The 25,107-nt window shown below is 43.4% G+C and overlaps 1 protein-coding gene across 2 annotated transcripts in view; it reads right to left on the bottom strand.

Moving 5' to 3' along the window:
* Nucleotides 1-25,107, bottom strand: part of PRKCH (protein kinase C eta) — a 227,910-nt gene that overhangs the window by 29,967 nt on the left and 172,836 nt on the right. For both annotated transcript variants that reach the window (XM_033952506.1, XM_033952505.1), the window contains exons 11-12: nucleotides 6,543-6,681; nucleotides 3,105-3,293 (exon numbers count right to left, since the gene is read on the bottom strand). In XM_033952506.1, coding sequence (XP_033808397.1) covers nucleotides 3,105-3,293; nucleotides 6,543-6,681 — 328 coding nt within the window. The remainder of the gene's footprint in view (nucleotides 1-3,104; nucleotides 3,294-6,542; nucleotides 6,682-25,107) is intronic.

Genomic DNA, 25,107 nt, shown 5'->3' with positions numbered 1-25,107 from the left:
GTCCAGACAGAGCCGGGGCAGACTGGGCTAGAGCCAGGATTCACCCAATTAACAGCAATATTTAGTCCACTGCAAATAAATTTAAACACTGAACGTAAATTAGAAAAGGTTTGCTACGAAAGTATATAGATAGACAGCTGGTGGAGAGTAAAACTGTGACTGAGTTCAAAGAAGCGTGGGATGAACACAGAGGATTTAGAATCAGAAAATAATATTAAATATTGAACTAGGCCAGTTACTGGGCAGACTTGCACGGTCTGTGTCTGTGTATGGCCGTTTGGTGGAGGATAGGCAGGGGAGGGCTTCAATGGCTGGGAGGGTGTAGATGGGCTGGAGTAAGTCTTAACAGAGATTTCGGCAGTTGGAACCCAAGCACAGTACCGGGTAAAGCTTTGGATTCTTGCCAAGAAATAGCTAAGAAGAAAAAATTAAAAAATTTAAATTGAATCAGGTTGGGCAGACTGGATGGACCATTCGGGTCTTTATCTGCCGTCATCTACTATGTTACTATGATATCAGTGGTTTAAATAAAAAAGTTATTCAAATTCAACATGTGAAATAAAACAATTAAAACCTACAGAATGATTTTTCCCATGTAATCCAGAGATTACTAAATTCTGAAAAGAATAATTCCTTCAGACACTGAAGTCCTCAAAAGGGCTGCTCCATGCTTAAGTATCCTTGAAACCAACTCGTAAACTGGAAGTCTTTGTAGAAGTTATTGCTAGGCAGTACACAGCTACATTTTACAGAAAGAAAGTTGCAAAATAATAATAATCTTAGTACATAGCAACTTAAAGTGTGCCAAAATGGAATATACAGTATAGAATGAATCTGGTTGCAGCCTTTGACAATCAACTGAGCCTTTATTGCAGTTTCCAAAAATTTGTGCCACTGAGTACTGCACAGTACTTTACAGAAAGGCTTCCCAACTGAAGTGGGTGCAAGAAATGCCCTTTAATTAAAAAAAAAAAAATTAAAAAAGTGTATTCAGTTTCTTCCAAGGTACTTTAGACATGGTCAACATCTAGTACATGGTGGCTAAGCCCTGCACACCCGACATTGGAGGCAAGCTCCTTGCCCTGTTTAAAGGACAGAGAGCCTGAATATCAATCTTCTCTCCACACAGGACACTAGCAGGGTAAGGAGGAAGCTTCCGGCTGGTCCCTCCTTACCCCACCAGAGCTTCAGTACATTGTGGCTAAGTCCTGCCACCTGACACAGGAGGCAAACTTCCTGCCTTGTTTAAAGAGCAGATGCTTAGGCGGGTCTCTCCTGCCGAAGGGCCCTGCCAAAGGGTCCTTCGTGTGGTCTCAGTATGGTCCCCAAAAAGCCTATTAGGCTGTTTTGTAAATCATATAATTATCATTTCTCTCACTCCCTTCTTCTGAAATTGATTCCTCTGGAGAAGTGATAGATGAGTTTTTATTATGTTTAGAATATCCGATGCTTACTGAGCAACAGCGCTTGCAATTTGATGCTCCTATTACAGCGACAAAGATATGGGAGGCTCTTAAGTTGTTATCATGGAGTAAGGCGCCTGGTCCAGATGGATTTAATGTTGAATTTTATGTGGCCTTTCAGGATTTGTTAGCTCTTTATTTGGAATAATATTTTCAGGCTTTGGTGAATGAGGTTGGTGTTACGGAGTCTTTTGGAGAGTTGAGGATAGTGGTGATTCCTAAGCCTGGCCATGACTCTTCTAAGATGGAGAACTATAGACTCATAGCTTTGATTAATGTGGATATGATTTATGCTAAAGTTCTTTCAGTGTGTCTTTCCAGGTATTTCTAATTCTGGTGCATGCAGATCAGAGTGGATTTATTCATGATAGATATACATCGGACAATTCCTGTATTTTTTGGAATGTGCTTTCATCAGCTTTACAAATGTCCGATTTGGTGGTGTTGCTAGATGCAGAAAAAACCTTCAACAGGATTGAGTGGACTTATCTATTTTGAGTATTGGCATGGTTCAACTTAGGCAAGTATTTTATTAAAATGGTAGACTTGTTGTATAATTCGTCATGTGCACAAGTCTTTATTAATGGGGTTTTGTCAGATATCTTACCTTCATTTAGGGGAACAAAGCAGGGATGCTTACTTTCTCCTTTGCTATTCAATCTGGCTTTGGAACCTCTCCTTATTGCAGTTCAGTTGAACGAGATTTAGGGGGTTCAGATGGGAGTGGCAAGTTGTAAGTTATCAACTTACATAGATGATTTGCTATTTTATGTGAATGTGCAATCATTGTCAGGATTGTTTGCTGTGATTGAGAAGTTTTCTGGGATCTCAGGATATAAAGTTAACTGGATTAAGTCGATGCTGATGCCTCTGTCTGACACCAAAGAAGAGCCAAAGAAGGATGCTCTACGACGAGCACAGTAAATCCAGTACATAAAAGAAGTCACATAGCAGAGAAGTCACCAGCCAAGTTCAGGATCAACAAAAGCAATCTTTATTTCGTGACAGCCACTGTAGACTCGACAATAATGCCCTGTCGGCCAATGCAGGCCTTTGTCAAGAGACTAACGAAAACAAACAAATAAATAAAAAATATATATATATAAATACAATCACAGATATAAACATCTTAAACTGTAATATGAAATGCTCGGAGGCCTTTCAGACACAGTTCTGAGCTCAGGACCTTCCAAAACCCAGACAAACTGCCAGGTTTTGAAAATCCATCCAGACAACTGGACAGTCCTCTAAAAAGAGGACATGTCTGGGTTTTCCCAGACATCTGGTAATCCTACTCTTGAGGGGCGTGCCCCTTGGGCCATGAAGTGCCAACACCATATGAAGACAGTTAAGTTAACTGAGGATCACTCCTGCTCTGACCCCATTAGACCCTCGAGGGAAGGGGTGTTTGGGGAAATGTAAGAATTCAGCAGGGGAATGATCATTTACCTTTGAAATATGGGTAAGAAACTGTTCATCCTTCCTGATCCCTAGCAGATAATTAACAGGTAGATTTAGACTTCATGCATGGTTTAAGACTAGCACTAGATATTTTAATAAACTAAACTTTATTATTTCAAATAAAGAAAAGAATTGTCTTTATGGAAACAGAAGGGATACAAAGAAAACAAGACAACTTACAGCTTTCAGGATTCCCATTGCATCATGGTGAAGCCAACTTGGGTAAGCAACTTCATCTTTCAATATAGCTTCAAATAGATCATCCTCATTCTCTGCTTCAAAGGGTGCATGGCCACATAACATCTCAAAAAGCAAGACTCCCATAGCCCACCAGTCCACAGGAGGCCCATACTGCATCTCTTGAAGAATCTAAATGGGGAAAGCATGAACTAAAATATAGACCTATATTTTTTTATGAACTTCCATTTAGTTACAGTACTAACCATTAAGAACTTCTAGGTTACCGTAACGATTCCTAGTTCTATATGGCCAGTCATAAGGCTCTTGTGCAAATCAACTGGGCTATGAAGGTCTAAGAAATCTTTAATTCATTGAATGGCCAGAAGTTAAAAAAATGATTGATTTCAACAGTGCATTAGAAAGAGTTTCCACAATGAAATAAGTATCTTTGGCCAGATTCTGAAGCTTCTCTAGCAACAAAAGCTGCACGTTTCATGGGCTAGAGGTTCTAAAAACAGAGTCAAAACGAATAACGAATTATCAATTCTTAGGTTAGTCTCTGCTGACAAAAAGTTCATCATTGAATAAATTTGATAGGGCCCATGAAAGCCAAGCTGAAGATCATAAGACGGATTTCATGTAATAATAAAGTTTATTGACGAATGACACAACATATTCAGTTAACTAGGACCCTATTTCTCAAAAGCTGACCTCTCAACCTTCAGCTAGAATATCTCATTTTTAAATAACCATATTAAAAACATGGCCCCCAGATTTTATCTATGACCCCCTAATTTGGGTGCTGAAATTTGCATGCATATTGAAGATGTAAGCACAAAAGGCCTGATTCTTAAAATAAGCGGCACCTGACGTTGCAGGCGCCTAGAAAACGGGGCATGCCATGTGTCAGTCACGGACAGGCATCACTTCCAGAATTGTGACTAGCAAGGACATGCAGGCCAGGGTTTTACAGGTCTACATTTCCAGCACCTAGAGTCCTTGTAGAATCGCAGCCAGTGGAGCCTAGTGATGTGGAAGTCCAGCACCGCCCCTAAACATGCCCACTTCTGGGCTTCGGTTTCACTAGGCACCGCTAGGTACCATGGACCCAAGCGTTTTTCCCGGCCCCTGATTTTTTTTTAAATGTGTTTTTAATTGGTTTTGTTAATGGTGCAACCAATTATCACGTCACTTTAAAACAATTAAAACACTGAAGTTAAGTGCCAGCAGGCAAGATCTAGGCACCTACCAGCACCTAACTTTCAGTGACCTTTGCAGAAGCAGGCTCAAAGTAATTAGTTAACAAGGCACTAACTAGCAATAAATTGATGCCAACCAATTATTACAGTTAATTGAAAGTAATTAGATTTTGCACATGCATCTTCTTACGCTATCCTATAATCCTGCATGCCTAAATTCTTTAGTATGCAACTGAAATGGAACATGACCAGAGGCGTGGTAGGAGTGTTTTGAACATTTTTGTGCAAAGGTATAGAATACCTCCATTCTATAAGAGTTGGGCAACAGCACTTATACCAGGTTTCAGCTGTCATAAATACCTCTTGCCCTCTTTTTAGAGGACATGTCCGGGCAGTCGGATGGATTTTCAAAACTTGGCACTTTGGGCTTTGAAAAGCTTCCAGCTCAGGACCACGTCGGGAGGGCATCTGCGCATGCAATACGGTGATGTCACATGCATGCGCATATGCATGTGACATCATTGCATTACACCTGCGCATGTGCAGATGCCCTCCCGACGCAGCTCTGAGAATAAGAACAGGTCGAGGGGCGGAGCTGGGGGTGAGGCGGAGGCAGGGCCATTGTCCGGATTTTACAGTAGTAAAATCTGGTAACCCTACTTAATCTTCCAGTGCCCACCGCTTTGAATATCGGCTTTGAAATGCCAAGGCCACAAAAGGACAGAATACAAGTCCCCATTCCCTTTTAACTGCTCTTTTAGAGGGTAATTTTATAAGGGTCTCAAACCCGTAGAAAATGTTTTAAGTGCTCAAGTAGACTCTTATGAAATTCTCTGGGGATATATGCACATAAAAATAAGAGTAGGCAGAGAGAAATCAAAATTGCCAAATACTGTATGTGCACATTTTGTCAAATATGCACACATCTACTCTTCCTGGCATATACACCCACACAATCCCCCCCCCCCTCTGGAGATGTAAATGTGTCCCAATAAACACAGTCTGGTGTAAACAAACAATAATCACAACATAGCACTTTCACCAAATATAGTGCAATAGATGGAGACTTCACCAAAAAACAGCAAACACAAACCAACCCAATTTAGCCTGCATGAGTTAATTTAAATGTAAAAAAGGAAGAAAAAGCCTCAGAAAATGTAGCACAAGCCAGTCGCCACAGCAGCTTGAGGCCTGCCCCAACAAAACCTCAAGGGCAATAAAATACCTCCTTTTTTTGCCAAATTCAAAATGACTCTGTGCAGTGCAATGAATAAGAACTCTTTGGGGAACTCAAACAAACGTCTCTCCCTGCACACGCAAGATTGACTGGCGGCTACACCCTGAGGCAGCATAGAATTGTGAAACGCTGGCCATCGTTGGTGCGCCGATCCTCTGCACAAGATAAGCTGTTTTTGCACTATTATCCGGTTCTTATTCATTGCACTGCACAGAGTCATTTTGAATTTGGCAAAAAAGGAGGTATTTTATTGCCCATGAGGTTTTGTTGGGGCAGGCCTCAAGCTGCTGTGGCGACTGGCTTGTGCTACATTTTCTGAGGCTTTTTCTTCCTTTTTTGCATTTAAATTAACTCATTCTGGCTAAATTGGGTTGGTTTGTGTTTGCTGGTTTTTGGTGAAGTCTCCATCTATTGCACCATATTTGGTGAAAGTGTTATGTTGTGATGTAAATGTGTCCAGCAGTGTTCAGTGAAATCATTTTATAGAGCACATATTTCTAAAATGGGCACAACCTATGTAATTGTTTGCTTTCTCAGTCTAGGCACCCTGTAAAAAAAATTACCTTCCAGATGAAAACTAGGGTCCCGAAGATAGGAGCTCAGCCCTAGTTAGTTTAGACTCTTAAACCCTTTGAAAATCAGCTCATTTGTGAATATATTATTTTTCCTAGGGGCTCAGTCATTTTACACATTACATTTTTGGTGAATTGGTTCTCAAACCTGAGGCTATAGCTAGGGATGAGTGGGAGGGACACTTGACCAAGGCGGCACAAGAAGACTGAAATGCAAGGAATTGAGTTGGCAGTACATGAAAAAGCAGAAAGACCTAAACTCTCCTACCTCTGGGTGGAAGGTGGAAGGGGAGGGTGGAAAAGAAGACTGGGGATCAAAGGGAAGGAAAAGAGGTCAGGGGTCAGGGTGGGAAGGTTGCTTAACAGAATATAGGCACTGGCATTGTTTTCCAGGTCTGCATTATAAAAGTGGAAAAGTTCTTTTCGTTACCTCTGGAGCAATGTAGTCAGGAGTCCCACAAAACGTGGAGGTTGTGTTTCCTTGATAGATGCCTTCTTTACACATTCCAAAATCTGCCAGCTTGCAATGGCCTTCATGATCCAACAAAACGTTATCGAGCTTTAAATCTCTGCAGCAAACAGAGAGACATTCTTAGATTACTGCCTTTCCATTTCTAACAAGCCTTTTACTTTAGGGGGTCTTATTTCATACATAAATCGCCCAATATTTAATGCTATTTAGCCACCAGAAATGGCTCCTAGATGGCAGTTACTTGTGGTTAGTTGCTAATGGATAGCCTGCTATGTCGCATGATTTAGCTGGATAGCCTTGAAATTCAGACCACTGACTGGCTAAACTGAGTGGCCAAATCGGGCTGATTAAATAGCTGGTCTAGGGTTACCAGATTTCCACTTTAAAAAAAAGAGGACATGTGGCCCCGCCCCATTTCACCCACAGCCCCACCCTGTACTTCCCCAGCCCCGCCCCCGTATGAACCTCAAGTCTCCTTCCCTGAGCTCCGGACCATGTCCGGAGGGCCTCTGCACATGTGCGGACGTTGACGTGATGATAGCACGTCATGACATTGAAGTCCACACATGTGCAGAGTCCCTCCGGATGTGGCTCTGAACTTGGGGCCTTCCAAAACCATGACAAACTGCTAGGTTTTGGAAATCCCTCCAGACCCCCGGGACAGTCCTCTAAAAAGAGGACATGTCCAGGTTTTCCTGAACATCTGGTAACCCTAAGCTTGTCTATCTTTGGCCATTATAAACTTAGCCACCCAGCACTGAATATCGACATGACCGATTAAGTTTTTAGTGGACAAAAACAGACCGAATATTCAATGCTGGTCACTGGGAACAGGCTAGCATTGAATCTAGGCTCAACGCTTACCATGGGTAGGGTTACCAGATGTCTGGGCGTCTGGACGGCTTTTCAAAACCCGGCACTTTATCTGGGTTTTGAAAAGCTTCCAGCTCGGGACTGCGTCAGGAGGGCATTTGCGTATGCATGGATGCAATGTGGTGTTGTCACATGCATGCATATGATGTCTTTGAGTCACACCTGCGCCTCTGCAGAAGCCCTCTCGACGCAGCTCCGAGCACAGGAACAAGTTGAGGGGGGCAGGGCTTGGGGCAAGGCTGGGTGGAACTGGGCGGGCCTGGGGTCCAGATTTAGCTAACTCCAGTGGTCTGAATATCAGGCCCAATGCCTAAGAACACCAATACATCATATCTGTGCATATGTTAGACCACAGATGGTCAAAACTAAGACCCTCAGACCATATCTGTATGATGAGAGGCCTAAGCCCTAAACTAAATGAATCTAATCTAATCCTTAGGTTTGTATACCGCATCATCTCCACGTTCATAGAGCTTGACGCGGTTTACAGTAGGAGAAATAGGAAGGAACTACAACAGAGGGTTAGAGGTAGAAGTGTGAAGAAAATTTTGAGGACTTGGGATGCCAAGATATAAGAGTTTCCTTGATTCCTAAGTTGGAGGGAGACTTACATTTTTTGAGAAAAGCCAGGTTTTCAGATGTTTGCGGAAAACTTGAAGAGAGCTCAAGTTCCGAAGAGGGGAGGTAAGGTTGTTCCAGAGCTCAGTGATTTTGAAGTGGAGGGAGGTCCCTAGCTTTCCTGTGTGGGAAATGCCTTTTAGCGAGGGGAAGGATAGTTTTAATTTGAGAAATGAATACTGTCACTAAACTGATAAAGGTTCATATTCAAAGTGGACAGGAGAGGCCTAGTCCAAATACTCAACTGTAACAGCTGGCAGCCAAAAGGGGCTGGAAGAAAACCCCCCAAACATGCAAATCATCCTGCAGGGTGTGCTCACTGCAAAGATGGGAGCCCACTGTGATATACTGGAGTTTTCTTGAGATCTCTAATCGTGGATAAATCTCAACTTGAAGTGAGAAATTTCTCAACCACTTGGCCACTTTGTAAGGTGCTGAAACGCAAACTCTTTTAGAGCCCTGATTGGACAGGAGTCCCTTCCTGGGCTAAAAGGCTCCAAATGCAGCTCCTTCTTACAATGAGGTCCCAATGCTCTAAACTCACTGTGTTTCTAATGATCAACGCGAAACCAAATCTTACTGGTTTAGTGTCAAAGTATTTTACCTACTGATGCATATAATGACTCACTGAGGGCTTTTCCATGCATCGTAGCAGCTCGACTCTGCTATGTAAAATGTAGTACAAAAAAAAAAAAGAGCACTTCAGGTAATGTCCAGAATTGGCTGGCGATGCACAAACTGAAGTGCCGGCCTTTAACACAAAAAAAATTAAAGATAAGTCAGGAGGTGTCAGTGTTAAAAACACGACTCAGGCACGTTTGCTGATGGCATAACTCATGCGCAGGCGTCAAAAGCTTGAACATAAGAACATAAGATTTGCCACTGCTGGGTCAGACCAGTGGTCCATTGTGCCCAGCAGTCCACTCATGCAGCGGCGCTTAGGTCAAAGACCAGTGCCCTACTTGAGTCTATGTTCTGTTCCAGTATGAACTTATCCAACCTTGTCTTGAATCCCTGAAGGGTTCTTGCAAGGTAGACGTTAATCATATTTGGGGGTGGGGGGAGCAGCTGATTGCCAGAGGGGAGCACTTATCCTGCTGAAGCAGTGTAAAAAAAATGTTTTCATGTTTGTTTTGCTGATAGTTCACCCCCTCCCCTTATGACGTGCAACTTTGATATGCTCCTATAAGGCACGCCTATGATTTAACGCTCATGTGAATGCACATATTCGGGCCTCTTTCCATGGACTGTTCTACACGTCAGTTGCTTTCTCCAAAGACTGAATGGATGAGATTTCTGTGGGCCTCCATAAACCTCATTTGCATGCAAGGTTCTTCGAGCATCACTCGTTGTTTTCAATTGGACAATTTACTAGCACTACAACGAATTTAAGGATTTTTACCGACAATTTTAGAGCATCGGGGTCTGAGTTGTGAGTGAAACTTGTACAGGTTACCTCTTGTAAATGGTAGGGATTTTTACATGGAAGTCCCTCTGGCCCATACTCTATATAGGCCCTACTAATGCCTAACTTAAATTGAAAACACTGTTTAAAAATTTTTAAAATCATTTTAAAAGGGAAAATGTAGGTCCCTAAAAACACGTCAATTGCATCGCACTTATGGAGCTGCTTTACAATGCCTAACATCACTGTAGGCTTGGCGAATGCCAGAAGTTGCATTAGATATTGTAAACCACCTCCGTAGGCATGATTCAAGGAAAAGGTAGGTGCCGGAAATGTAGGCCTTGAAAACCCTGGCCTACATTTCCGGTGCCTACCTTTTCCAAAGTCGCAATTCTATAAATGGCACCATCACATGATCGGCAGCCATTTTAAAGGTGGCCATGGACAACAGCGCCATTTATAGAATCTAGGCCTCTTTGTCTGCGCTGGCGTCAGGGAGAGGGTGGGGTTTGACTCTATACCCAAAGGAGCATTTTTGTTACAAAGAAGGCAAATATCATTCTCTTTTGATTGAAGTTTGGTAGCAGTTCCGCTCTGCTTGATGGTTTGGAAATAGTCCTGCAAGATGGATTACTGCAGCCGAGCTCCACCACCTCCAGTCTCTTCCTTTGTCCCCTCTCAACTCCCTGCTTCCATCAGAAGACACTTTAGTTGCATCAGAAACCCTCAGCATTCAAAACAGCTTCTGGAAGTTAACTCAGTCACTGCTGGCAGGGACTGAGAGAGTCTAGAAGCTTCCAGTGAGTTTCACGAGCTTGATTTAAAGGAAACCACTCCAGGTCTTGCCTTTAGCTGTATGTTTGAGTCCCAAGACACGCAGCACAGTCCCTCTATCTCAGTGGTCTCAAACTCACGGCCCGGGGGCCACATGCGGCCCGCCAGGTACTATTTTGATGCCCTAGGTATGTTTCTCATAATCACAAAAGTAAAATAAAACAGTTTCTTGATCATATGTTTCTTTAGCTATAAATAACAATATTATTATTAAGACAGCCAAAAGGAAAGATTTATAAACTATAGAGTTTTACTTCATGCAAAATTGTCATTTCTTTAATAAGACATTAACTATTTTTTCTGAGGCCCTCCAAGTACCCACAACTCCAAAATGTGGCCCTGCAAAGGGTTTGAGTTTGAGACCACTGCTGAATCTGGATTTTTACTTCCAAGCTAGGAGGGAAAACTCCAGATCCGGTAAAGATTAATTCTCAGTCCTTTGAAAGCTCAAGAATACTGGAACTTGTTTTCTAGTGAGGACTTCCTCACATGTGTTACCAGACATCTGTTGGTCTGCCCCGTTATAAGAAAATTCACCCTGCACGATCTTGATAAAGTTAGTTTAATGTGCACATAAGTGAAAAGAGGTTCTATGGCTGGACACAACAAGAAGATGATGAAGACGAAAGACAACTAAAAAAATAATAATTCTCTGGACTATCAGGAAATATGACTATTTAAATGACAGACACAATCTCATTTACCTTCCAAAGAAAGAATCCTGAGAAAAGGGGAAGGGACATGACATTTTAGAAATTCCCATTCATATATGATTCCACATGATCTTCAATTTAACATAGGAACAAAAACACTGTGGAGACAACGATGTCCAAGATGCAGGTCTTTACTGAAAATACAGTCAATTAATCCACATGACGAGATGTCAAGAACCCAAAAAATGGGGACTAAGGACCCAACACGGTCCATGTTTCGACAACCCTGAATTCCTCAGGGGTCCCTGAAAGTCCTAATGCAAAAACGTGGATCAAATCCTAAAACCTAAAGGTGGTCAAATATGGGGATGGACTGGTCCAAGTAGAAAACTCTGCGCAATTGAAAAAACTTCAATAGCTGGAGAAAACCCATAAAATACTCAATTTTCTTTTCTAGCACTCCAAGTTTATTAAAATCTTACTATCCCGCACCAAAGACAATCCTTCTGGGTGACTTACAATCTAAAATTCAATAATACAAAATGTAGGATAAACAGAACTACAAAATTTTATAGAAAAGAAGGGAGGAGGTAAACACAATCTGGTAATCTTATGTTTTGCAAAATGCTACCAGCGCAGTTAGCTCCACTCCAGAAAAACAGCGTTGTCCCTTTCAGTAAGGGCTCCTTTTATTAAGCTGCGCACTAGAAGCTAACGCCACCATTAAGCTGGCGTTAGTTTTTACGCGTAGTGCGGGGGGGGGGGGGGGGCAGCGCGTGCTAAAAACACTAGCACATCTTAGTAAAAGGAGACCTAAATTGTGGGTATGTGACATTTCTCTTCTGCAAAGAGACTGCTGCTTTGTACTCTGCCTTTCTGCTATTTTGGTCTGCGGTCACTGGCACTTGGGTAATTCCGCAGCACATCCAGAGCCGATGGCCCAGGAAACAGAGACAACATAGAGAAAATTATTCTTGGCCCCATCATACTGAAAGCACAAAGGTATCTTCTCTCAGCCCTCAACAACTGTAATTGCAGCAAGTTTTATTCCACACTCTGCCAACCCTGACAGTTCTTTTCCTCTGCTGAAGGCCGCACCGTCGGTTTCTGCTTAACCTTTCACTTATGGCCTTTAGTGCTTTTATCTATCATATGGATTTTTTTTTTTTTCACGTGGAAAGCAATAAGAGTTTACTTAATTTGAAAACAGATTTCCATTTTCAGCAGCCGGTGCTTAAGGAATGTGCTAAAGCTATTGCACAGTTTAGGAAATTTCCATCTCAGGTTGCCCAAAATAACTTTTTACGGGCATTGTGCGAGTTCCTTTTGTGCAAATATGAAATTTTTGCAGTGGTGAAGTATGACAGAGGCTGCAACTGGTAGAGAATATTTACAGGGAATACACATTTCCAAAGTACAATGTTCATTTTAAGGTCAGTTTTCAAAGGATTTAATAATTACAGCGGTACCTTGGTTTACGAGCATAATTCGTTCCAGAAGCATGCTCGTAAACCAAAGTATTTGTATATCAAAGCAACTTTCCCCATAGGCCATAATAGCAACGCTGACAATTCGTTCTACAACCCAAAAAGTGCCGAGGAAGTGCCGAGGGGTGGCCCAGGGGTGTGTACATGTCGGGTATCGGGTGCTGTAGCGCCGTCTGAAAAAAACGCCTCCTCTGTCCGCCAGCCACTGGAGAACCCCTGAGCGTACACAGCACCGCTTCAGGGGGATTCCTCTTTCATCCGCCGATCAGCCTTCCACGCCGGGTGCCTTCCGCCTGTTGGAGAGCCTATAAGAGCCCACACAGCCGAGTGCCGTTTGTTTGATGTTGTGCGTGATCATACGCACCGTGCAGGTGGGACAGCACTCGGCTGCGTGGGCTCAGACACTCTCCAACATGCGGAAGGCACCCGGCGTGGTAGGCTGGCCGGCGGACAGAAGAGGAATCCCCCTGAAGCGGCGCTTCCTGCAGCTGTAAGTGCTCATTTATCAGGGCGGTGCTCGGTTTGCGAGACAAAAGTTTGCTGAGTGTTTTGCTCGTCTTGCAAAACACTCGCAAACCGCGTTACTCGCAAACCGAGGTTCCACTGTACAATAATAATATTTGGAAATGGTTCCATCCTAAGTACTGATAGGTAAACTTAATAGCCATGAGATAAATAATTAGTCAAATTCCTTTTCTTGTGATTGAAACAACAAAAAAACTAGAGGGGGGTCAATATTCAGTGGATATCTGGATTTTTGAAAGCAGAGCAGAGGAAGGGATGCGCTTAAGATGGTGGCAATGTGAGAACAGCTTTTACAGTTCCTATCATTTTTAGTAAGAGAGGGCCTAAGATTTTGAGGGGCATAATCAAAACTTTAAAACATCCAAAACCTGCCTAAGTCAGCACTTGGACGTCCTAATAGCAGGGTCGTCCAAGCGCCGATAATCAAAACCAACTTTCTGGACGTGCAGCAGCACTTCTAAGCTGCTGTGCATCCAGAACTCAAAGGGGCGTGTTTTGTGTTATGGGCGGGAATCGGGCGGACTTATACCTGCAGCGATAATCAAAGCTTGACCCAATCAGGGCCTTAGGTCTCTTCCACTGCATCCCACGAGGCGACATCCTCAGGATGCGGCCCTGTAGGCAGGAGAGAGCAGGCTTCCTTTCTGCCGATTTTGTAGCAGAAGGTACAGGGGTGTCAGGTGATGTGTGTGTGTGTGGGGGTGTTTCATGCTGTTGGGTGATGTTGGGGTGGGGGTATACCATGATGTTGGGTGGTGTCGGGTGATGTGTTGGGGGGGTGCCAGAAATGTTGGGGGGGGGGAGGGGTATAGGTCTCCACAAATCAGCAGGGGGAATCCCCATCAGCCGAGCCGGCAGGAATCTCCAAAATCGGCTCAGCTGATGGGGATTCCTCTGCCGCGATCAGACAAGGTAGTTGGGTACATCTACAAAACTTGCTTTTGTGCATTTTTCATGGGAACGTTTTTATTTTTGAAAATGGCCAAAAAAGATCCTAAGGACCAAAACTTATACCTGACAGCTTTGAAAATGGACATTTTTTTCTCCTGGGTTTGTGGACGTCCAGCCCAAAAGTCCAACCTCAGATTTATATGTCCTATTGAAAATGCCCCTCCATGGCTCTATATCAGGGGTCTCAAAGTCCCTCCTTGAGGGCTGCAATCCAGTCGGGTTTTCAGGATTTCCCCAATGAATATGCATTGAAAGCAATGCATGCACATAGATCTCATGCATATTCATTGGGGAAATCCTGAAAACCCGACTGGATTGCGGCCCTCAAGGAGGGACTTTGAGATCCCTGCTCTATATTGACTTTTATAGGCAAAATGAGTCAAGTTTATTAGATACTTGATATACCATCTAGCTCAGAAATCTAAATGGTTTACAATAAAATTAGGAAATTTTAAGAACAAAGAACTTACATAACCAACTCATCACATTAATTGCCTTTCAGTACCGAGTAGCTAACAGTTCAGTTGCAGCTAGCTTTTACCATACTCTTGATGTAGAGCTGCCACAGGAAACTAGAACCATGAGAGAAATTCTGTAGAAACAAAGAAGAGATAGCTAGGGGCCGGCATGCTGCCAAAAGCCCTCAGTGGCACTTTGAGCTGATAAGTCTACCAAGACGAACACCGAAGTTACCATTTATGGCAATGATAACGTTGCTGGACCTAAGTTCCAAAGGCAGACAGACTGCACTGTTTGGCTCCCCTAAACTTGCTCTTAAAATATCGCTGAAGCATGTGGTGCTTGCAGAACATTACATTTTGAAAGTGCAGCCAAGAATTTTCTTTTTATTTTTTTTTAAGTATCAGTCTGTGATGAGAGGCAGAGTCCTCATAACAATACTTGTGCAACAATAAACTAAACTAAACTAAACCTTAAGTTTATATACCGCGTCATCTCCACGCTACAGGGGTTCAAGGAGGGTCTAGATAGGTTCCTAAAAGAAAAGGGGATTGAGGGGTACAGATAGAAGCAGAGGTAGGTTATAGGATTAGTCAGAAACCAGTTCACAGGTCATGGACCTGATGGGCCGCCGCGGGAGCGGACCGCTGGGCGCGATGGACCTCTGGTCTGACCCAGTGGAGGCAACTTCTTATGTTCTTAAGTAGAGCTCGACACGGTTTATAGGAATTACTAAAGAAAGGAACTCCAATGGGAAGAAGAAGGGCTTGGTAAAAAGGAAAGAAGGAGGGGACTAAGTAGAGTGGTTACATTTTAGAGAAAAGCCAAGTTTTCCAATGTTTTCTGAAGTATTGGAGGGAAGACGAACTTCGAAGAGGGGCGGATAAGCTGTTCCACAGCTCAGTGATCTTGAAGAAGAGGGATGTTCCAAGTTTTCCTGTATGGGAAATGCCTTTTAAAGAGGGGAATGATAGTATGAATTTTTGAGTGGATCTGGTGGAGTTAGGATTCGGGGAGAGCCAAGATAGTGGAAACAGGGGGGGGGGAAGGATGCCGTGTAGAGACTTGAAGGCTAGGCTAGGCTATTTATGATCATTTCCTGCAGCTCCTGACCAAATTATTCAATATGGTTTACAGTAAAAACCAAACAATATAAACCCCCTCCCCCCATAAACAAAGGATCCATACTATAAATGACCTTTGAAAATAATGAAATAGAGAAAAAAAATCCCATTTTACACTGAACTCAGGTTAGGATATTCTTAAATCCCCCTGTATTTTATAAAAGGCTCTGATGAACATGGAACCTTTGGTAAAATATGGTAAGTGTGTACATGTAGTTACAAGCAGAAACAGAGGGAGCAGCCGTTTTACAAATAGATTTTTGCCTAATCCTACCTGATCCTCGACAAACACATTTTGAGTCCACTCATCACCAAGCATTCTTCTACTCCAGTCACGTCTACTTGGAATACTCTTCCCCCCTCTATCCATAAGATCTCCTCCCTTAAGGAATTTAAGGTAGCCCTCAGGACATGGCTATTCACCCAAGCCTTCTCACCTATTAGTGTAGGAACATAGATTTGCACTGCAACCAGACCACTCACGCCAAGTCATTATCTCCAGACTCCTGTTTCTTACCCTATTTTGTATAATGAACGCTATTCTATGCCTCCCTGTATACTGAATGATTGATATTCTGTTTTCCTATTTACACATGTGCGTTCTTTTCTCACTTCTCTGGACCCTTTTGTAGATTGCAGACCGCTTAGATCTGCCTAGTACAGTAATTGCAGTATAGAAAATGTGAAATATTATTATACATGTTGAAAAAAAAGAGTGACATGAATTCAGCATGCTTCCACATTGACATACTCATGTACAGGTGCTGGCAATTCTATGTAGAAGAGATAATTCTATAAAGCAGGGATCTCAAAGTTCCTCCTTGAGGGCCGCAATCCAGTCGGGTTTTCAGAATTTCCCCAATGAATATGCATTGAAAGCAGTGCATGCACATAGATCTCATGCATATTCATTGGGGAAATCCTGAAAACCCGACTGGATTGTGGGCCTCAAGGAGGGACTTTGAGACCCCTGCTATAAAGAATGCACAAAAATGACCTGAATACCGCCAGTTCTTGCGGGACTCACAAGTCCCGCGAGAACTGACGCAGGCATTTAGGAAGCAGCGCGCGCCGGCTGGATGCTGAAAAAAAAGCTCCTGCCCTGCACTGCTGGCCATGACGAGGCAGGAGGCAGCTGGCGAAGGTATTTACTAGGGGGTGAAGGGCTGTATAGGCCACCCCAGCCGCCCCATTATATAAGCCGTTTTAGGTTTTAAAACGCTTAGATAAGCTGCGGCTAGTAACATGGGGCGGCTTATCTAAGAGTTTTAAAACCTAAATCGGCATTTCCTGCGGCCTATACATGGGGAAATACGGTATTCTCTTGCACACACAGTTACAGAATGGCACCTAAATAAGTTGCTATGTACTGTAAATTTGAAGATAGACATACATGTGAGTGGAGTCAGGGCAGAGCGTGGTTGGGGCGTACAGTTATGTGCCTAAATTATAGAATTCTACATTACATTACATGACATTGTTGTTTATATACCACATAACCTTCCAGTTCTATGCAGTTTACAGCTAAAAGAAACCGAGGCAGCCTCAGGAATAGAGAATGACACGGTGACAAAATTCATCACCGTTCCCGTCCCCGCGGATAACCGCGGGAAACCATCTTCATGTCATTCTTTATGGAGAGAGGGAAGAATCGGAGTATAATTGGGTACAACCACTGACCCGCAAGCTTTGCTTTGAAGAATGCTGGTGTAGAAGGATTGAGGCTGAAACAGACATTACAGAATGGTATCCAGAGCAAATATTGTGATGTCATAATGCCTCATTCCACCAGTGCCTGAGAACCAATCACATCAGTGATGTCACAATGGCTTCATTATCCCTGGCTCACATAAGAATCAGAGTATGAATGGCCACAACCACTGACCCGCAAGCTTTGCTTTGAAGAATGCTGGTGTAGAAGAACCGAGGTTGAAACAGACACTAGAAAATGACATGGGATTATTTCCCGCGGTTATCCGCGGGGACGGGGACGGTGATGAATTTTGTCACCATGTCATTCTCTACTCAGGAAGTACAGATTAACAAATTATCTATTTCTAAGTTTATAAAAATTTGCCAAATAGATGTGTTTTCAGAAGTTTCCTAAAATGTGTATAAGATGCAGCCGACCAATTGCTGCCTGAAAAGAGAGTAGCCTATCAAAGTATCTTTCAATGGAAAGGAAAAATATGTCAGAATACGTCGTGGGTGTTTAGACGTAGCAAATACAAAACGTTCAACTAAATAATCAGCTGTGAGACCAAACAACACTTTGTAGCACAGTAATCTGAATTTAAAAATAACCTTGGCCTCAATCAGAAGCCAGTGCAGCCTTCGATAAAAAGGAGTGACATGACCTGATTTTTTTCAAACTAAAAATCAACACTATAACTTGCATGCGTTTTTTTTTTTTTTTAACGATCTAGACTCTATGGCTGATATAAGTGGCTGCATCTAGAATATACATATGCATTTGCCCTGCTATGCTAGAACTCTATCGAGGAAAGCAAGTGCCAACTTTTCCTTTATAGCAGCGATGCCTACTGTTGGACCGCAAGGTTTGCAACCCAGTCGGGTTTTCAGGATTTCCACGCTGAATATACACAAGATCTATTTGCACTAGATGGAGGCAGTGCTTGCAAATGGATCTCATACATATTCATTGGGAAAACCACTGCTCTTTAACATCTATTTAGCTTCTTTAGGGTCAAAGTTAACTGGCTTAGGTATAAAACTTTATAACTATTACATTACATTAGAGATTTCTATTCCGCCATTGCCTTGCAGTTCAAGGCAGATTACAAAAGAATTACAAAAAATGTATTACATGAAGATATCTGGTAATTTCTACAGGAGATACGGAGTAGATGAGGTTGCTTTGGGGAATCGGGAATGTATTAGGGAGTGGTATTGGGAAGTGGGAAAGAGCTAGTGGTATTAAGTCGTTTGTAGGAATTTGTTGAAGAATACAGTCTTCTGAATGTTTTGTAGTCTGGGGTCGTAGTTAGTAGATTGGAGATTTGGTTTTCGAGTTTTGCTGCTTGTGTGGCTAGGAGGCCATCATATAGTTTTTTCCGTTTGAATTCTTTGATTGGAGGGTACGTGAATGGAGTGTGGGTTTTCCTATGTCTAGTTGATGTAGTTTGGATAAGACAGTTGTTCAGGTAGATTGGGCTATCGCCATTTATGGTTTTAAATAGTAGACAATAGAGTTTGAATAGTATTCTTGCCGGAATTGGAAGCCAGTGTGAATTGAGGAATGCCTCTGTGATGTGGTCATGTTTCCTCAATGAATAGATAAGTCTCAGTGCTGTGTTTTGGATTGTTTGTAGTTGTTTTATCATTGTTGCTGGGCAGGGGAGGTAGAGAATGTTGCAATAGTTTAAAAGACATAGGACTAGGGATTGTACTAAGACTTGTGATTCCAATCTTTTCTAAACCATCCTTGACCACACAGTTTATATCTAATGTAATCTTAACTGCTGACCAGTGGATAAAGGACTTCAAATTGAAAGCTTAATTCAGATAAAACAAAACTCTTTTTTACTCCTCCAATTAAATGTAATGATGAGAATTTAATACTGAATGGGACTTCTTGCTCTATTATTCCAACCATTACATTTTTAGGAATATACTTGGATAAGAATTTATCTATGAGCGCTCATGATGCTTTGGTCCAGAAAAGTTTCTTCATGCTCTGGAAGTCGTCCAAGCTACTGGTACGGTCCTAAGTATTTTAGACTACTGTAATATAGTTCATTTGGCAGATTACGTATAATACAAAACACTGATGTTTGTTTAATTTTTATCTGAAGACGACAGATCAAGTGACACCTTACTACAGGGAGTTACACTAGCTTCCTGTGAAGGCTGGAGTATTTTTAAAATTTGAATGTATATGTTACAAAGTTTCACATTGTCTTGCACCAAGTTATCTACTGGATGAGTTCATATTTGCCAGACCTAGATGTTTGTTGTGTACGCCTGCATTGCTTGTGTTGCCAATTGTATGGGGTTGTGTATACAAAAGATATTTTCAACATTCACTATCATTTCAAGCTGCTACCTGGGATACTGAATTCCATCAATTACTGGCTGGCTCTACTTCCTATTTACATTTTAGGAAGTTATTGACAAGCTTCTTTGAAGATTGATTTTGTATTTCACTGCGACTATTCAGTCCTCTTTACCTGTTAAACTGCATAGAACTGTAAGGTTTTGCGGTATACAAATAGGATTTTATGTTATGTGTAAGCGATCTACAAGTGTAAATGCCACGAATGCCACATCGAAATGCTTCCCAAATAACCTCCAAAATATACTACCCCAGTATCTCTTAACCAGGAAACAGCAGTGCTTTTGCAATTAAAATAAAAAAGCAATCAGCTTTCGCAATTAAAATAAAAACCAAAATTAATTCACTCTTTAATATCAGAGGCAAATTACTTCAGGTTGCCAGGGCAATTATAAGATTTCCACACTCCGGGTGTCACATGTATGTTCAAGCTCTCTGACAAACAAAACAACAAGGTTTCAAACTCAGGCGACCATTGCAATGTAATTTCTTTCTAAACTACTGAAATGCTCAACCTGGTTTATACGTCTCTGCCACTACAGTATCTTCCTTAGCTCCACCCAAACTTTGCTCCCAAACACGTTTATATACGAGTTACATTAAAGTGCCTTACAGTCATTGTGTCCTTTTATGCCCGCTATTCATGGGGTAGGTAATATGAAGCCTTTTATGTGTGTAAAACAGGATTTAGATGCGACAAATCCTTTATTAACTCATGTTTCTTATTGTTTTATACCACTCAAAGTGATTGATATACAGTGAAATCCATTTTTCATTCACTCTTTGAGGTACAAACATCATGTAATAAGACAAACAGAAAATAATATACAGTGAAATCCCATTTTCTGTTCACTCTTTGGAGGTACAAATATGTAATTTGAAGTCACATACAACATTTCACCCCCTGCTAGACCTATTTCCAATTTGTTCTCTGTATATTTAATTTTTCATTTGCCAAGAAACCTTTCTGCTTCTAAAATTGAATTCCAAACATATTCTAGCCACTAAATTCCTGTCAGAATAAGATTTAGATCCATGACAGATGGGACCTGAGAGTGGGAGATTAAAACGCATTAGACTGTTATGCAACTAGGATAAAAATAGGCCTCCATGCCTCTTGGGCCTAATCTAGAAATAAAAGTTGAAGAAATGCCAAGTGCAGTCACCCAAGGTTAGACGGACAGAATTACAGGCCCTTTATTATACCTCAGGCAGTATTATTCCTTTGATCTTTATAGCATATTGTGTTTGCAAAAGAAGTGCTACATGGTCAAATTACATTAGAGCCTTTTGGTTGCATTATACATGTCATATATTTCTATTTTATTGAGAAGAAAAAAAAAGTTACCATATTTTTCGCTCCATAAGACGCGCTTTTTTTCCTCCAAAAAGTGGGTGGAAATAAGGGTGCGTCTTATGAAGCAAATATAACAACCCCTGCCCCCCTGAGGGACAACCTTCATCTTATCGGTGTCCCCGAAACGCTATCTGATGCACATCTTATGTCCACGTCAGAGACTTAATTGCAGGCAGAGCTGCCGTTGCCCACTGGCCAGGTCCATTTGGAGCACACTCACAAACTGGGCAGGCAGATGGAAGACAAGCTGCGGTGGCTCTGCAATATAAAATACACAAGGAATCGTTCTGCTTTGAGGAGCAAGACGGTGAGGTGCTGGCGATCATTCCCACCCGCCCTTCACTGTCCACTTCCCTTCTCAGCCCTGGGTAGCCATTGCCCAGGTCCTGAGATCAGAGGGAGCTTAGAAACTCCCTAAGAGAAGCCCGCAGCCAGCACCCAAGGTGCTGAACGTGAAGATCCAGGAGAAGAGTCCTGAGAGGAGCCCTGAGCCTCTGAGCATAAAAATCCCCGTCTAGAGTCCGGAGTCGCGCATTAAACCCCCAGTGCCCGGTAGCAGAGGAGCCTGCCGAGCCAGCCCCGTCCACCCTGCCTCGCCGAAGGGGCCCGTCCGGATCCACAGTTGTTGACCAGCTGTACAGGTATAGTGTTTGGGGCCAGCCTCTTCTTGCTCCTTTCCTTCACTGTGTTCAGCATTGTGAGCGTGTCCGTATACATTGCCCTGACTCTGTTCTCTGTCACCATCAGCTTTAGGATATAGAAAGGTGTTCTGCAGGCCGTTCAGAAGTCAGATGAAGGCCATCCATTTAGGGCTTACTTAAGACTCCCTGCCTGCCTGCCTCGGGGTGGGGGCCCTGCCTGCCTGCCAGTAGGCCACTAGGCCTGCCTGTCACTAGGCCTGCCTGCCCTGTCCCTGCCTACCCTGTGCCCTGTACCGGCCTACCACTGCAGACCACCAGAGGGGGGACAGGGTGCAGAGCCTGGCAAGGAATGCGGGGTTGGGTGCAGAGCCTGGAAGGGAAAATTTGGTTCAGAATGGTTTTTTTCCTCCTCTAAATCTAGGGTGCATCTTATGGTCAGTTACGTCTTATGGAGTGAAAAATACAGTAGCCATTGTTTTATATATCTGCTCATACCCATCTTACAAGCTTGCCAGATTTGTTCAAATTAGCAAAGTTTCTCTGTTTTATAAATAATAACAGAGAGGCCAGACATTACATTTATAGCTTTATTGAATATGGCATTATTGTAAGGAAATATCACCCACAAAATACTACCACAAAATTTGAGTGAAACCAAGTATTTATTTATTTAAATATTTATAACTCACAAAGCTGCCATTTTTTTTTTTTTAAGTTCAAAGAGTTTTATTGATTTTATAATAATGTAATACAAAGCCAACAATATGGGTGTTCCAAGAGGAACACAAAATAACAGTGATCATTAAGCTGCCATTTTAAAGAGGGTAGGTCCTGAGGCAGAAGGGAGTAGTCATCCCCCTCTTATCCTCCCTCCTTTCTCTTTCTCTCCCCTCCTGATTCTTTCTCCCTTCCACCCCCTAAGAACAAGATGAAGCCCCCATCCAATCTTCCCTCCCTCCATCTTACCTCTGGAACAAAATGAATACCCCCTCCAATCTTCCCTCCCTCCCTCAATTCTCCCTCCTTCCCTCCGAACTATTCCTTTATATCAGATTCACTAGTCTATAGATTCTCGGATTTCCCTGTAACCCTTTTTAAAAACTGATGTTCACTGGTCCCTTTCCCATCTTCAGATCCCATGGATGATTACCGTATTTTCACGCAAATAACGCGCACCCGTGTAAAACGCGCACACGGGTATAGCGCGCAGAAATCACGATGATATGTACAAAAACTTTTGTATACCGCACTCACGGGTATACCGCGCATGATGCCCGACGCTCCTTTCGCCCGCCCTGACTTTCCGTGCGCTGTCCCGACTCTCCGTTCACCCCCCCCCTGACTTTCCGTGCACTGTCCCCCCTTGAAGTCCTGTCCCCCCTTGAAGGTCTGTCCCCATCCTGAAAGCCTGATGCCCCCCCCAACGTCCGATACATCCCCCCCCCGGCAGGACCACTCGCACCCCCACCCCGAAGGACCGCCGACTCCCCAACAATATCGGGCCAGGAGGGAGCCCAAACCCTCCTGGCCACGGCGACCCCCTAACCCCACCCCGCACTACATTACGGGCAGGAGGGATCCCAGGCCCTCCTGCCCTCGACGCAAACCCCCCTCCCCCCCCCAACGACCGCCCCCCCCCAAGAACCTCCGACCGCCCCCCCAGCCGACCCGCGACCCCCCCTGGCCGACCCCCACGACCCCCCACCCCCCTTCCCCGTACCTTTGGTAGTTGGCCGGACAGACGGGAGCCAAACCCGCCTGTCCGGCAGGCAGCCAACGAAGGAATGAGGCCGGATTGGCCCATCCGTCCTAAAGCTCCGCCTACTGGTGGGGCCTAAGGCGCGTGGGCCAATCAGAATAGGCCCTGGAGCCTTAGGTCCCACCTGGGGGCGCGGCCTGAGGCTCCCTCTTGCTCCGATCGTGGATGTGGTAGCGCGTGCGAGCGGTCGTTCGGGGTGGGGGTGCGAGCGGTCCTGCTGGGGGGGTGAATCGGGCGTCGGGCGGGGTGGGAACTATGTTTAAAAACTTTTGTATACCGCGCTCACGCATATAACGCGCGAGGGGTATGCGCGGTAGGTAAAAACGCGTATAACGCGCGCGTTATATGCGTGAAAATACGGTACAATGATTGATTAAAGACTATTAGGTGTAACATACTGTATTTCAAGACTGCAATGGAAAGTCTTATATTTTTTCTTTATCTTTATTCATTCTGGCCTATATTGTATAAATGGTGCTTTACCAATGCTCAAGTTAAGTGTAAAATGCTGTTTAAAAACGATTTTTTAAAAAAAAATTCAAGGTGCCTAAAAAAATGGCACCTGCATTATGATGCCTAATGCCACGATAGGTGTGGCTAACACCAGAAGTGGTATTACATATCGTAAAGTGCCTCCGTAGGCTTGATTCACGTGAACGGTAGACGCTGGAAATGTGAGCCTTGAAAACCCTGGCCCCCATTTCCGGTGCCTACCTTTACTTAGGGTTACCAGATGTCCAGGAAAACCCAGACAAGCCGGTTTTGGAAAGCCCCAAGCTTCAGCCGCGTCTGGAAAGCCTTCAACAAGTACGCGCAGATGACTTCACACACATCTGCGCGGCATGAGGCGGAACAGAGCAGGGCTGGAGGAGGAATGGGGGTGGGGCTGGAGGCAAGGCATGCATCCTGGTTTCTCCACCTTCAAATACGGTAACTTGACCTTTCCTGAAGCTGCGATTCTGTAATAGGCACTGTCACGTGATTGACACATGATCGGCGGCAATTTTTAAGGCAGTGGCTTCCGCCGCCACTGTGTATAGAATCCGGGCTTCTATTCCCATCCCTACTCCCTATTCTTTGCAGCAAAGTAGGCTTCAGTAAAGAGCATGGGATTTTGCACCCTTTATAGAATAGTGCTAGGTGATGATATTTTTCGTTGTCCATATTTGGCTGCCATTTACCGAATCTAGGCCCTTGTGCATACTCTATAGTAGATAGCACAGCACACACTAAGGCTTTTGGTCATTTTTGACTCTGCTTGAGTTTGTAGGCTATAGAAGGAGAGACTAGAAGAGGATCTGAGCAGTGGAGGCTTTTGTTTTCAGCAGCTGATACTTGGAGCTGTACCAATCCACTTTTAAAACGGCGCCTTGATAAGTGACAATGTCTGCCTGCCCAGGCAGGAGAAAATGATTTCCTGTAATAAGCAGTCTTATAATAGAGAGGTTTGACTTGTTTCATGCATGGGAAACAGTGGAGACAAGGTCAGACTCTACATCTGTGGTTTCAAGTTAATCTATACATTCCTGCGAGGGATGGACCAACTGGTAATGTTTCATATTAAATCCCGTGTCTCATGCATTTTATCCATGTCAAACCTTTGTCCAGTTTTTTTGTTGTTGATCGTTGCCCGATTTGACCTCTAATCCAGAGATCAGCGAGAAAACTGGATGAACCAGAATCAGATCAAATTCATTTGAATTAAGCCAATTCACATTTCTGATTCCAGCCAGCTCCGACTTGGCCCGTTTGCTAGGAAGTC

The sequence above is a fragment of the Geotrypetes seraphini genome, chromosome 7, assembly GCF_902459505.1.
Source record: "Geotrypetes seraphini chromosome 7, aGeoSer1.1, whole genome shotgun sequence".
Taxonomy (NCBI): Eukaryota; Metazoa; Chordata; class Amphibia; order Gymnophiona; family Dermophiidae; genus Geotrypetes; species Geotrypetes seraphini.
The sequence above is the reverse complement of the archived record's forward strand: the minus strand, read 5'-3'. Positions and strand labels throughout refer to the sequence as shown.